Source organism: Bison bison, unplaced genomic scaffold (genome assembly GCF_000754665.1).
Source record: "Bison bison bison isolate TAMUID 2011002044 unplaced genomic scaffold, Bison_UMD1.0 scf7180017864459, whole genome shotgun sequence".
NCBI classification, from domain to species: Eukaryota; Metazoa; Chordata; class Mammalia; order Artiodactyla; family Bovidae; genus Bison; species Bison bison.
Window position 1 is genome coordinate 2467336 of NW_011495021.1, and position 14825 is coordinate 2482160.

The 14825-nt window shown below is 35.8% G+C and overlaps 1 protein-coding gene across 1 annotated transcript in view; it reads right to left on the reverse strand.

Moving 5' to 3' along the window:
- The window catches only part of FSIP2 (fibrous sheath interacting protein 2), a 149008-nt gene that overhangs the window by 73809 nt on the left and 60374 nt on the right, over nucleotides 1-14825 (reverse strand). The window contains exon 13 of the mRNA XM_010859740.1: nucleotides 13677-13737. Coding sequence (XP_010858042.1) covers nucleotides 13677-13737 — 61 coding nt within the window. The remainder of the gene's footprint in view (nucleotides 1-13676; nucleotides 13738-14825) is intronic.

Sequence of the window (14825 nt, forward strand, 5' to 3'; positions counted from 1 at the left end):
CAAAGAAGACATACAGAGGGCTAACAAACACATGAAAAGATGCTCAACATCACTCATTATCAGAGAAATGCAAATCAAAACCACTATGAGGTACCATTTCACACCAGTCAGAATGGCTGCGATCCAAAAGTCTACAAATAATAAATGCTGGAGAGGGTGTGGAGAAAAGGGAACCCTCTTACACTGTTGATGGGAATGCAAACTAGTACAGCCACTATGGAGAACAGTGTGGAGATTCCTTAAAAAACTGGAAATAGAACTGCCTTATGATCCAGCAATCCCACTGCTGGGCATACACACTGAGGAAACCAGAAGGGAAAGAGACACGTGTACCCCAATGTTCATCGCAGCACTGTTTATAATAGTCAGGACATGGAAGCAACCTAGATGTCCATGAGCAGATGAATGGATAAGAAAGCAGTGGTACATATACACAATGGAGTATTACTCAGCCATTAAAAAGAATACATTTGAATCAGTTCTAATGAGGTGGATGAAACTGGAGCCTATTATACAGAGTGAAGTAAGCCGGAAGGAAAAACATAAATACAGTATACTAACGCATATATATGGAATTTAGAAAGATGGAAACAATAACCCTGTATACGAGACAGCAAAAGACACACTGATGTATAGAACAGTCTTATTGACTCTGTGGGAGAGGGAGAGGGTGGGAAGATTTGGGAGAATGACATTGAAACATGTAAAATATCATGTAAGAAACGAGTTGCCAGTCCAGGTTCGATACATGATACTGGATGCTTGGGGCTAGTGAACTGGGACAACCCAGAGGAATGGTATGGGGAGGGAGGAGGGAGGAGGGTTCAGGATGGGGAACACATGTATACCTGTGGCGGATTCATTTTGATATTTGGCAAAACTAATACAATTATGTAAAGTTTAAAAATAAAATAAAAATAAAAAAAAAGAAAAATAATGTGAGGGAAAGTAAAAAAAATATATATATATATATATATATATATAAACCAATAAAAAGCAGAACAATTTACAGCATAATAATAGTATTGAGTTGTACAAAAAGAAAATGTCAATCATAGAGGCTATTATTATAATGGAATTACAAAACAAAATCTTGTAAGACAGAGTTAAAAACTTGGCTAAGAATGTTCTGTCTTTATCTCTGTGGAAAAATTAATGTTTGACTTCTTTAGCCTATTAAATTTAAATTTTCCTTATTTCTTTTTATTGAAGTATAATTGATTTATAATATTCCATTAGTTTCAGGTATACAGTAAAGTAATTCAGCTATATATATATTTCTTCAGATTATATTCCATTCTACATTATAAAACAGTGAATAAAATTCACTGTGCTATACAGGAAATCCTTGTTGCTTATTTTATGTATAATGGTTTGTATCTGTTAATCTCATACTTTTAATTTGTCCCTCCTCCCTCCCTCTCCCCTTTGAAAACCATAAATATATTTTCTACATCTGTGAGACGGTTGCTGTTTTGTACATAGAACTGCTTTTGCTGGATCCCATAGATTTTGTATGGTTTTGATTTCATTTTTGTCTCAAAGTATTTTCTGATTTCTTCTTTGATTTTATCATTGATCCACTGATTTTTTAGTATGATGCTGTTTAGTTTCCACTAGTAGTCATTATTTTCCCATTTTTCTTTCTGTGGTTGAGGTCTGGCTTCATGTCATTGTGGTCAGAAAATATGCTTAAAATAATATCTATTCTCTCAAATTTGTTGAATATTGTTTGGTTACCTTAGTGTATGGTCTATCCTAGGGAGTGTTCCATACATGATTGGAAAGAATGTCTATTTACTTTTTTTTTTTGTAATGTAGTAACCTGTAGATGTCAGTTAAGTCAAACCTATCTATTGTGTCATGTCTGTTGCCTTATTTGATATTCTGAGAAGAAAAAAATATGTGAATTAAATAATCTAGTTTTAACATGTCAAGGAACAAATTAAAGAAGAACAACCTAAGCACAACAGGTGAAATGACAAATATCAGTGTGGAAACAGAGTCTCAAAAGAAAATAGGAAAGCTTAGTAAATACTCTGTCTTAAAAATTAACAAAATAGACAAACATTTAGCTAGACTTAACAGAAAAAAAAGGATAAAAGACTCAAAATCAGAAATGACAAAGGAAATATTAAAATTAATACCACATAAAGTCAAAGGATAATAAACTATCATGAATAATTATATCCCAACAAATTAGATAACCTAGGGGAAAAAAAGGATAAATTCTTACAAACATTCAACATGCCAAGGTGGAATTATTAAAAAACAAAACAAACAAACAAAAAACAGAAAATCTTTGAGATTACTAGCAAGGAGATTGAATCTGTAATCAAAAAACATTCCAGCAAAGAAAAGTCCAGGACCAGATAGTTTCACTGGTAAATTGACCAAACATCTAAAGACGAATTAATAATTGTTTAGTTGCCGTGTCTGACTGTTTGTAGTCAATGGAATGCACCACACTAGGCTTCCCTGTCCTTGACCATCTCCCAGAGCTTGTTCAAACTCATGTTTACTGAGTTGGTGATGCCATCCAACCATCCCGTTCTCTGTCATCCGCTTTTCCTCCTGCCTTCAATCTATACGAGCATCAAGGTCTTTTCTAATGAGTCAGCTCTTTGCATCAGGCGGTCCAGAGCTTCACCTTCAGCAACAGTCCTTCCAATGAATATTCATGGTTGATTTCCTTTAGGATTGACTGGTTTGATCTCTTTGCAGTCCAAGGGACTCTCAAGAGTCTTTTCCAATACCACCGTTCAAAAGCATCAATTCTTCTGCCCTCAGCCTTCTTTATGGTCCAACTCTCACATCCATACATGACTACTGGAAAAACCATAGCTTTGACTATAAGAATTAATACTAATTCTTATCAAACTCTTTTGGAAAAAAACAGGAGCTCAAGAATCACTTATAAATTCATTATAAAAGGCCAGCATTACTGAGATATGAATGACAGACAAGAATACACAAGAAAAAAAGAACTGTAGGCAAATATCCTGATGAAAGTGAAAGTCACTCAGTCCTGTCTGACTCTTTATGGCCCCATGGACTGTAGCCTGCCAAGCTCCTCTATCCATGGAATTCTCCAGGCAAGAATACAGGAGTGGGTAGCCATTCCCTTCTCCAAGGGATCTTCCTGATCCAGGGATTGAACCAAACCTGGGTCTCCTGAATTGCAGGCAGATTCTTTACCATCTGAGTTACAGGGAAGCCCATCTCTGATGAACATGGATGGAAGAATTCAAAATAAAGCATTAGCCAGTGATTCAATAGCACATTAAAAGGAACATACACCAGGATCAAGTGTGATTTGTCCCTGTGATGCAAGAATGGTTCAACATATGCAAGTGGTTACCAGTGATACACCATATTAATTACATGAAAATTAAAAACTACATGATCTCTGGATGCACGAAAAGCATTTGATAGAAATTCACACCATTTCATGATAGAAATTCTCAACAAACTGAGCACAGAAGGAATGTTCCTCAACATAATAAAAACATCACATGACAAGTCCACAGCTAACATTATATTCAATAGTGAAGATCTGAAAGCTTTCCCTCTACGTTAGGCACAAAACAAGGGTGTGCAAACTGGGCACTTTTATTTACATAGTACTGGAAGTCCTAGCCATTAGTAAAGAAAAAGAAAATATGGCTAAAACAGAAAGAAAGAAAGAAGTAATATAATCTCTATTTTCAAATGACATAATATTACATAGATAAAATCATAAAGAATGGACCAAAAATATTGGAGATAATAATCAAATTTAGTAAAGATATAGCATACAAAATCAGTATATAAAAATCAGTTATGTGTCTGTATACTAACAAATATCAGAAAAAGAGCCCAGGAAAATAAAATCTATCTTTCCATTGTTTCCTCATCTATTTGCCATGAAATGATGGGACCGGATGCCATGATCTTCATGTTTTGAATGTTGAGTGTTAAGCCAGGTTTTCCATTCTCCTCTTTCACTTTTAGCAAGAGGCTCTTTGTTTCTCTTCACTTTCTGCAATAAGGGTGGTTGTCATCTGCATATCTGAGGTTATTGATAGCTGTCTTAGCAAGCACATTCCAGCTTGTGCTTGATCCAGCCTGGCATTTCGCAGGATGTATTCTGCATATAAGTTAAATAAGAAAGGTGATAATATACAGTCCTGATGTACTCCTTTCCCGATTTGGAACCAGTCTGTTGTTCCATGTCCAGTTCTAACTGTTGCTTCTTGACAGGCATATAACTTTCTCAGAGGCAGGTAAGGTGGTCTGATATTCTCATCTCTTTAAGATTTTTCTACAGTTTACTGTAATCCACACAGTCATAGGCTTTAGCATAGTCAATGAAGAAGAAATAGATGCTTTTCTGGAACTCTCTTGCTTTTTCTATGATTCAACGGATGTTGGTAATTTGATCTTCGGTTCCTCTGCCTTTTCTAAATCCAGCTTTACCATCTGGAAGTTCTTGGTTCACAAACATTTGAAGCCTAGCTTTGAGAATTTTGAGCATTAATTTGCTAGCGTATGAGATGAGTGCAATTGTGAGGTAGTTTAAACACTTTTTGGCACGGCTTTTCTTTGGGATTGAAATGAAAACTGACCTTTTCAAGTCCTGTGGCCACTACTGAGTTTTCCAAATTCGCTGGCATATTGAATATAGCACTTTCACAGCATCATCTTTTAGGACTTGAAATAGCTCAGCTGGAATTTCATCACTTCCACTAGCTTTGTTCATAGTGATGCTTCCTAGGGCCCACTTGACTTTGCATTCCAGGATATCTGGCTCTAGGTGAGTGATCACACCTTTGTGGTTATCTAGGTCATGAAGATTTTTTTGGTAGAGTTCTTCTGTGTATTCTTGTCACCTTTTCTCAATATCTTCTCCTTTTGTTAGGTCCATACAGTTTTTGACCTTTATTGTGCCTATCTTTGCATGAAGTGTTCCCTTGGTATCTCTAATTTTCTTGAAGAGATCTCTAGTCTTTCTCATTCTATTGTTTTCCTCCATTTCTTTGCACTGATCACTGAGGAAGGTTTTCTTAGCTATCCTTGCTATTCTTTGAAACTCTGCTTTCAGATGGATATATCTTTCCTTTTCTCTTTTGCCTTTCACTTCTCTTTTCTCAGCTACTTCTAAGGCCTCCTCAGACAACCATTTTGCCTTCCTTTTTTGGGGGGATAGTTTTGATTACTGTCTCTATTACAATGTCATGAACCACCATCCATAGTTCTTTAGGCACTCTATCAGATCTAATCCCTTGAATCTATTTGTTACTTCCACTGTATAGTAATAAGGGATTTGATTTAGGTCATACCTGAATGGTCTAGTGGTTTTCCCTACTTCCTTCAATTTAAGTCTGAATTTGGTGATAAGGAATTCATGATCTGAGCCACAGTTGGCTCCCCATCTTGTTTTTTGCTGACTGTATAGGTCTTTTCCATCTTTGGCTGCAAAGAATATAATCAACCTGATTTCAGTGTTGGCCATCTGGTGATGTCCATGTGTAGAGTATTTTCTTGTGTTGTTGGAAGAGGGTGTTTGCTATGACCAGTGCTTTCTCTTGGTAAAACTCTATTAGCCTTTGCCCTACTTCATTCTGTACTCCAAGGCCAAATGTGCCTGTTACTCCAGGTGTTTCTTGACTTCCCACTTTTGCATTCCAGTCCCTTATAATGAAAAGGACATCATTTTGGGGTGTTAGTTCTAGGCTCAGCTGGTAAAGAATCTGCCTGAAATGCACGAGTCCTGGGTTTGATCCCTGGGTTGAGAAGATACCCTGGAGAAGGGATAGTCTACTGACTCCAGTATTCTGGCCTGGAGAATTCTATGGATTGTACAGTCCATGGGGTCGCACAGAGTCGGACACGACTAAGGGACTTTTACTTTCTAGAAGGTCTTGTAGATCTTCACAGAACCATTCAACTTTAGCTTCTTCAGCATTACTAGTCTTGGCATAGACTTGGATTACTGTGATATTGAATCGTTGGCCTTGGCAGTGAACAGAGATAATTCTGTCGTTTTTGAGATTGCATCCAAGTACTGTCTTTCAGACTCTTTTGTTGACTGTGATGGCTATTCCATTTCTTCTAAAAAGTTCCTGCCCACAGTTGTAGATATATATAATGGTCATCTGAGTTAAATTCACCCATTCCAGTCCATTTTAGTTAGCTGATTCCTAAAATGTCAACATTTACTCTTGCCATCTCCTGTTTGACCACTTCTAATTTGCCTTGATTCTTGGACCTAACATTCCAGGTTCCTATGCAATATTGCTCTTTACAGCATTGGACCTTGCTTCTATCATGAGTCACATCCACAGCTTGGTGTTTTTTTTTTCCTTTGGCTCCATCTCTTCATTCTTTCTGGAGTTGTTTCATTACTGACCTCCAGTAGCATATTGGGCACCTACCAACCTGGAGAGTTCATATTTCAGTATCCTATCTTTTTGCCTTTTCATACTGTTCATGGGGTTCTCAAGGCAAGAATACTGAAGTGGTTTACCATTCCCTTCTCCAGTGGACCACGTTTTCTCAGAACTCTCCACCATGAACTGTCTATCTTGAGTGGCCTATAAGTTGTGGTTCATAGTTTCACTGAGTTAGACAAGGTTGTGGTCCATGTGATTAGATTGGTTAGTTTTTTGTGACTGTGATTTACAGAGTGTCTGCCCTCTGATGGAGAAGTATAAGATGCTTATGGAAGCTCCTGATGGGATAGACTGACTGAAGGGAAAACTGGGTCTTCCTCTGATGGGCAGGATCATGCTCAATAAAGCTTTAATCCAATTTTCTATTGATGGGTGGAGCTGTGTTCCCTGCCTGCTATTTACCTGGGGCCAAACTATGGTGAAGGTAATGAAGATAATGGTGACATCCCTCAAAAGATCTCACTCATGTACTGTTACATTCAGTGCCCCCAACCCTGCAGCAGGCCACCACAGACCCATGCCTCCGCTGGAGACTCCTGGACACAGGCAAGTCTGCGATAGTCTCTTGTGGGGTCACTGCTCCTTTGCTCCTTCCTCCTCGGTCCTGGTGTACAAGGTTCTGTTGCGCCCTCCAAGAGTCCATTTCCCAGGCTGGTGTTAGTTCTGGCAGCTCTATAGTGGGGTTAATGGCAACCTCCTCCAAGAGGGCTTATGCCATACCCAAGTCTGCTGCACCCAGAGCCCCTATGCCTGCGGCAGAGCACCGTGTGTGTGTGTGTGTGTGTGTGTGTGTGTATGATACACTATCAATAATTTTATGCTTTCCTTACTTCAATTTCTAGAAAAAGAAAACTTACCACCAAGACAAACAGCTAAATGATCCTATATTTAAAATTTTTAAATTGTAGAACTAGCTATTGAACAACCATTGACAGGAAGATGCTGGAACCTACCAAAAAATGATACCCTATATCCAAAGACAAAGAAGAGATATCAGTGAGACAGCATGAGGGGCACAATCATGATAAAATCAAATCCATACCCACCAGGTGGGTGACCCACAAATTGGGAACAATAATACCAAAGAAGTTCTCCCACTTTGTAAAGGTTCTGAACCCCACATCAGGCATCCAAGCTTTGGGGTTCCACAATGACTGGGACTCCCCAGGGAAACTGACCTTGAAAGCCAGAGGGATTTGATTACAAGACTTTCATAGGACTGGGGGAAACAGAGACTCCAGTCTTGGAGGGCACAAACAAAACTTTGTGATACCAAGACTCAGAAGAAAGGAGCAGTGACCCCACAGAAGACTGAACCAAAACTACCTGCTGGTGTTGGACAGTCTCCTGTGGGGGTGTGGTTCAGCAGGAGCTCACCACAGGAACAGGGGCACCAGTCTGGAAAGGTCTCCCATGGTGTAAACCCTCTTGGAGGTCACCATTGAAAAGAAAGTGAAATCGCTCAGTCATGTAGGACTCTTTGCGATCTCATGGACTGTAGCCTACCCAGCTTCTCTATCCATGAGATTTTCCAGGCAAGAATACCAGAGTGGGTTGCCATTTCATTCTCCAAGGGATCTTCCTGACCCAGGGATCGAACCCAGGTCTCCTGCATTGCAGGCTCTGAGCCACCAGGGAAGCTTAACCCAACCATAAAGCCTTGGGTTGCCTCAAGCCAAAAAACCCAGGAAGGAGCACAAACCCCACCCATCAGCAAATAATTGAATTAAAGTTTTACTGAGCAAGGCCCTGCCCACCAGAGCAAGACCCAGTTTTTCCCACCACCAGTCTCTCCCATCAGGAAGCTTACACAAACCTCTTAACCTCTTCCATCAGAGGGCAGACAGAAGAAGAACCACATCCCCACAGTGACTAAAGCAAAAAGCACATTACAGAAAGTTAATCAGTGTGAAAAAGCAGAAAGTTATGTCCCAGATGAAGGGACAAGATAAAACCCCAGAAAAACAACTAAATGAAATGGATATAGGCAACCTTCCAGAAAAAGAATTCAGAATAATGATAATGAAGATGATTTAGAATCTCAGAAACAGAATCGAGGCAAATATTAAGAAGATGCAAGAAATGTTTATCAAAGACCTAGAGGAACTAAAGAACAAACAGATGAATAATACACTAGAAGGAATTAGTAGCAGAACAACAACTGAGGCAGAAGAACAGAAAAATGCCCTGGAGCACAGAATGGCTGAAATCAGTGCCACAGAACAGAATAGAGAAAAAAAGAATGAAAAGAAATGAAAACAGCCTAAGAGACCTCAGGGACATTAAATGCACCAACATTTGCATTATAGGGGTCCCTGAAGGAAAGAGAAAGAGAAAGGACCTGAGAAAATACTTGAAGAGGTAATAGCTGAAAACTCCCCTAACATGGGAAAGGAAATAGTCAACCAAGTCCAGGAAACACAGAGTCCCAGGCAGGATAAATAAAAGGAGGAACACACTGAGACACACAGTATTCAAAATGACAAGAATTAAAGACAAAGATAAAATATTAAAAGCAATAAGGGAAAAATGACAAATAACATACAAGGGAACTCACATCAAGCTGATTTCTCAATAGAAACTCTACAAGCCAGAATGGAATGGCATGATATATTTAAAGTGATGAAAGGGAAGAACCTACAACCAAGAATACTCTACTGAGCAAGACTCTCTTTCAGATCTGATGGAGGAATCAATCAAAAGCTTTCCAGACAAGCAAATGTGAAAAAAATTCAGCACCACCAAACCAGCCTTACAACAAATGCTAAAAGAATTTCTCTAGGCAGGAAACAAGGAAAAGACTTATCTACAGAAAATAAACCTAAAACAATTAAGGGGATGATAATAGGATCATACATATCCATATGCTGTTCTTAATCGCTCAGTAATGTCTGACTCTTTGTGACCCCATGGACTATAGCCCACCAGGCTCTTCTGTCCATGGGGATTTTCCAGGCAAGAATACTGGAGTGGATTGTTATGCCCTCTTCCAGGGATCTTCCAAATCCAGGGATCAAACACAGGATTCCCACGTTACAGGCAGATTCTTTACTGTCTGAGCCACCAAGGAATCCCAAGAATACTGGAGTGGGTAGCCTATCTCTTCTCCAGGGGATCTTCCCTATCCAGGAATCGAGCTGGGATCTCCTGCATTGCACGCAGATTCTTTACCAGCTGAGCTACCAGGGAAGCCCATATATATATCCATAATTACCTTAAATGTAAATGGATTAAGTACACCAATCAAAAGACATAGATTGGCTAAGGAGATGAAAACATGTGCATGTATTCACTTCCACTTCACTCTGCTTGATCCCCCCAAAGTGTATGTAATTATTTTATATTGTTAGGTTAATGATGTTCCCATTATGGCTTGTGATTGTACTTATCTTTATTTTTTGGCTGGCTATTGATTGTGAAAACTGATCAACGTTTTCACTACAGCAATTATGTAACTATTACTCAATACCACTGTATCATGACTGGTTAACAGAAAAATAACAGAATTCTGTATCACCAAAACTACCACTTAATAGAAAAACCTGTAATAACTTTTTAAAATCCAGATGCTAATCAGAAGTATCTTGGAATTTTTTGAAAAATAAAAATGCCCAGGTATGGCTTTTCCTTTTGTCAGGGCTTCAGATATGTTTCTAATGAGCAGTCATGTTTAAAAACAACTGGACTATATGAAGATATTTTACTTTTATCTAGTTTGTTTCACTTTTTTAATTTCATATTCAGTGCTCCCATTTCATTTAGTTTATGATTTCCAATTTTTCCACCTCTTTTTTTTTATGTTCTTTCTCAAGCCTTTATCACGTGTAGTAGAAAACTTCTTGTATACATATATATAAATAATACGTATAATATATATTTTAGAAAACTTATGAATTTCTGCCTAACTAAAACATTTATGACATTTTGATTCTACTTGTTTGGCTTACTGTAAATAGAATACTAGATTTCTAATTAAAAAAAATAGATATGTAACAAGCAACAAAGGCTTATTGTATAGCACAGGGAACTATAGTCAATATCTTGTAATAACCTATAATGGAAAATAATTTAAAAATAATATATGTGTATATTATAACTGAATCACACACAAAAAAGATTTCTACTTTTAGAAATTTAGTAATGTTTATCTTTTTGCCAGTTTTCCTAAATATCCTATGGACTTCTAATAACAATATATGAAACACAAAATTTAAACATATTTGTCTGGATATAAGATTAATATAAGTATAAATCTATTATATTTTATTTATTAATGACATCATTCAAAATGCTACTATTCTTATTCTTCTCTGCACTAGATAAAATATTCTCAGAGAAATGTTAATATGTCTCACCATGATTATATACTTTTTTCATTTCCCTTTTATTTCTTCTGATTTTTGTTTTACATATCTTTGTTGTTAGGTATCTAATGGTTTATGATATCTATCTTCTTTGTGAATTGTATCTTTTACCATTAAAAATATTCATTTTCATTTAAAAATAAATTAAAAAACAAATTCAACAGACTTTAAAAATGAAAAAAACAATTTTTTAATTGTAATTAAGAACTACCTAACAAAGTAACTCCTAGCCTAGACAGCTTCACAAATAAATTCTATACAATGTTTAAGGGAAATAAAAAATCATCCCAATATTCTACCTAGCTCTTCCAGAAGAAAATAAAGGATGGAACACTAATGAGAATAGCACAACCATGTCAAAAAGGTATGAGAAGTGAAAATTATAAGCTAATCACTGTTACCACTACAGAAGCAAGAAATTAAAAACAAACTTAAGTAGACTGAATCCAGGTGCAGAGAAAAATAATACATAATGATCATATGATTATTATTTGAAGTAAGAAAAGATTGGGCTTCCCTGGTAGCTCAGATGGTAGAAAATCTGCTTGCAATGCAGGAGACCTGGATTCAATCCATAGGTTGGGAAGATTCCCTGGAAAAGAGAATGGCAACCCACTCTACTTTGGTATTCTTGCTTGGAGAATTCCATGGATTTGGGAGCCTGGCAAGCTACAATCCATGAAGTCACCAAGAGATGGACTCGACTGAGTGACTAACACTTGCACTTTCTTTCAAGAAAAGTTTGGAACAACATTTTGAAAAATCAACATAATTCATTAACCAGATAAAGGAAAAAAATCATATAACCATCTCAATAGATGTAAAACAAAAGCAAAATCCAGGTGGAAAAAACTCAACATCCAATCATAATGAAAGATCTTACTTAGTAGTTTAAGGCTTTAAGACAACATCCTTAATATGCTAAGATCTAAAAAGAAAAAAAAAAAATAAGCAGACATTTTTGTTAAGTTTTCACTCTCAGCCTGGGAATAAAAAACTGCCTTGTTCAACACACACTAATGCTACTAGACAGTTAAAATTAAAAAAAAAAAATAGATAAAGGGTTGAAAAGGAAGAAATACTGACACTTGTAAGAAACAATAATATACACAGAAAGTCTAAAATAATATGCAAATGAATTACTAGGAATAATAATTGAGGTTACCCAGGTTTCTGACTAATATAGAAAACAATTTTATTTCATTAGACTATTGATAAATATAAAAACACAAATATAAAAGATACTCTTTAAAATATCATTAAAAAATCAAGCTCCCAGGAATAAATCCAATAGATATATTTAAGACACAAAAGCATAAATATTATTGAGAGAAATTAAAGGAAACTTAAATATATTCTTGGAAAATTTATATGGAAAGGCAAAGGGCCAAGATACTCTACTTGCTCTACTGGATATCAAGATATGTTACAAGGCTTTTGGAATTAGGACAGTGGAGTATTGGTTTGACAAGAAGATGGTAGGGAACTGCACTAATATATACAAATATATATATATAAACTATATCGGAAATCAAGATAATGACAGTATTTGGTGAGAAGAGAGAATATTGATTGGGAGTGAGTATAACTAGGCTTTCCTTCTACTAGATTTGCAATGTTCTATTTCTCCTATGTTGTGGTTTCATGGGTGTTTTCCTTTGTTAATTCATTAAGCTGTATATTGTTCTGTAATCTTTTCTGATTATGTTTTACTTCAATTTAAAGAATATACAAAAGTAAAACATGAGTGCAATTTATTTCTGAAATAGGAAAATAGTATATGATAGAATCTGTCAATATGATCCTTATAAATCAAAGGAGAAAATATCACATGATTATATCAATAGGTACTAGAAAAGATTTTTTAAAATATAAATTTATTTATTTTAATTGGAGGCTAATTACAAGATTTTTAAAATGACTTTATTTCATAAAATAAATTCATAATTTCAGCTGTAATATTCCTAATAAGATAGGAAAAACATTATTTAAAGATAATAAAGGTATATTTACCAAAAGCAAAGGCAAATATCCTAAATGGTGAAACAACAAAACTATTTCAGGTAAAACCCCAAATTTAACAGGCATACTGTTAACTACCATGCCACTTATATTGGAAGTTCCAGTAATTATATTTAGAAAGGATATTAAAATGAGCACAAACACTTGGGAATTTTTAAGAATTTTGTCACATAATTATTTATTAAGAAAAAAGAGATATGAGCAAAAATATTAAAATTAACAAGAGATTTTCATGAGGTAATTCAATAAAAAAGGAAAAACTTTACTGTGTTTCTCTAGCATTAGGAACCTATTTATACATGAATGTAGAAAAATATTTATAAAAATGATAAAATTACTTAGGAATAAACTCACGTACAGAACCAATCTATATCATGTTTCACATATTTATGTGTCATATATGTACATAATAAACCAATATTCAAGGCAACTTCTCCATTGAAAAGGCACTCAATATTTAGAGAAAGAACAATTAATATTAAGTATCAATTTTCTCAAAATTAAAATAGAAAATTCCTTCTCCTCCTTCATGTCATAATTATGGCCTATTCTGTAAAGGCTTCTCTGAGGACCCTAGGTAGACCTACGCACTGTCTTCTTTATATTTTACATATATATATTACATATATTTATATTTATATGTGATATGTATGCACACTACTTTCTTTATTGTACTTACCTTATTGGGTTGTGGTTATTGGCATGTCTATCTTCTTACTACACTATAACTGAACTTTGGATTTTCTTTTTTCAGTCTTTAGCATTATACTTGGCATGAATCAGGAGCTCAATAAATGTTAGTTGAAAAAATGAATTAACAGACTGCATGATTTACTCAAGAGCTGTTGATATTTACCTGGTTTGCATAAGAGGCTTGGTCTCTTTGATCTTCCATTCCAGTCAACATTTATCCCCTTCTACATAATACAAACAACAAAACAAATATCTTCAAATATTTTTTTCCAGGATCTGATCAACTATTATTTATATATTTAAAACACAAAGATTTATGATTTTTGAGAATTTCTCTTAACTGTAATTTTTTAAAGAAATGCACACATTTTGATGGCTATATTACATCTATTATTTACAGAACTAAACAAGTTTATAGGTATATTATAGGAGGGCCACAAGACTATGCACACGTGGTAATTTGCAAAGATTCAGGGGACTCAGAATATAGTGTATTCATATCTAATATTTATTATATTAATAGTAAAAGGATACACTATAGGATAAGTAAAGGGAAAAGACAGCAGGAGTCTGGGAAAATATAAGCACAGTTGCTTTACCCCTCCTGTGAAAGGACACATTTGAACATGCTCTTTTCTCCAGCAATAAAAGTACATGTGTGTAATGTTTTGGCCTCAGAAATCCATTAGAAACTCAGCATTTAAGGTTTTATTGAAGGTTCATCATGAAGACATCCTCTGCCTAATGCATATCTGAAATTCTAGCCTTCCAAAAGGAAATCATATGTTCAACAAAAATCACATTTTCTGCAGAGTCTAGGTACATGTATGTACCTGTTCAGTTAGGGAATTTTCATATCAGTTAGAGAATGTTAGAAAAACCAAGTTCCCAAACACTAGCCACAGGCCAGTCTTGCAAGCAAGCCACTACAAAGTCAGCAGTCTCAAGCCTGTTCTTTTCTGCACAATATCATTTACTGTTAAATTAACTATCTTTGGAGTGCACTGATTAGTAAGGAAGCTAACTCAATGGAATAAATGAACAGGTACTTTTTTTTTTTTAACACTAAAAGAATAAACGTTTAAATAGAGCTGGAAGGCAGACTGCAGATTCTCTGAATATATGAAACTTTGAGAGCAGTGAATCAGGTGCAACAGACTTTTTCTTTTTGGGGGGCTACACTGTGTAGCTTGCAGGATCATAAGTTCCAGACCAGGTATGAAACCCAGACCTCCAACAGCGAAATGCCAAGTCCTAACCACTGGAGTGGCAGGGAATTTCACAATAGGCTTTAAAAATAATTTTTTTTTAA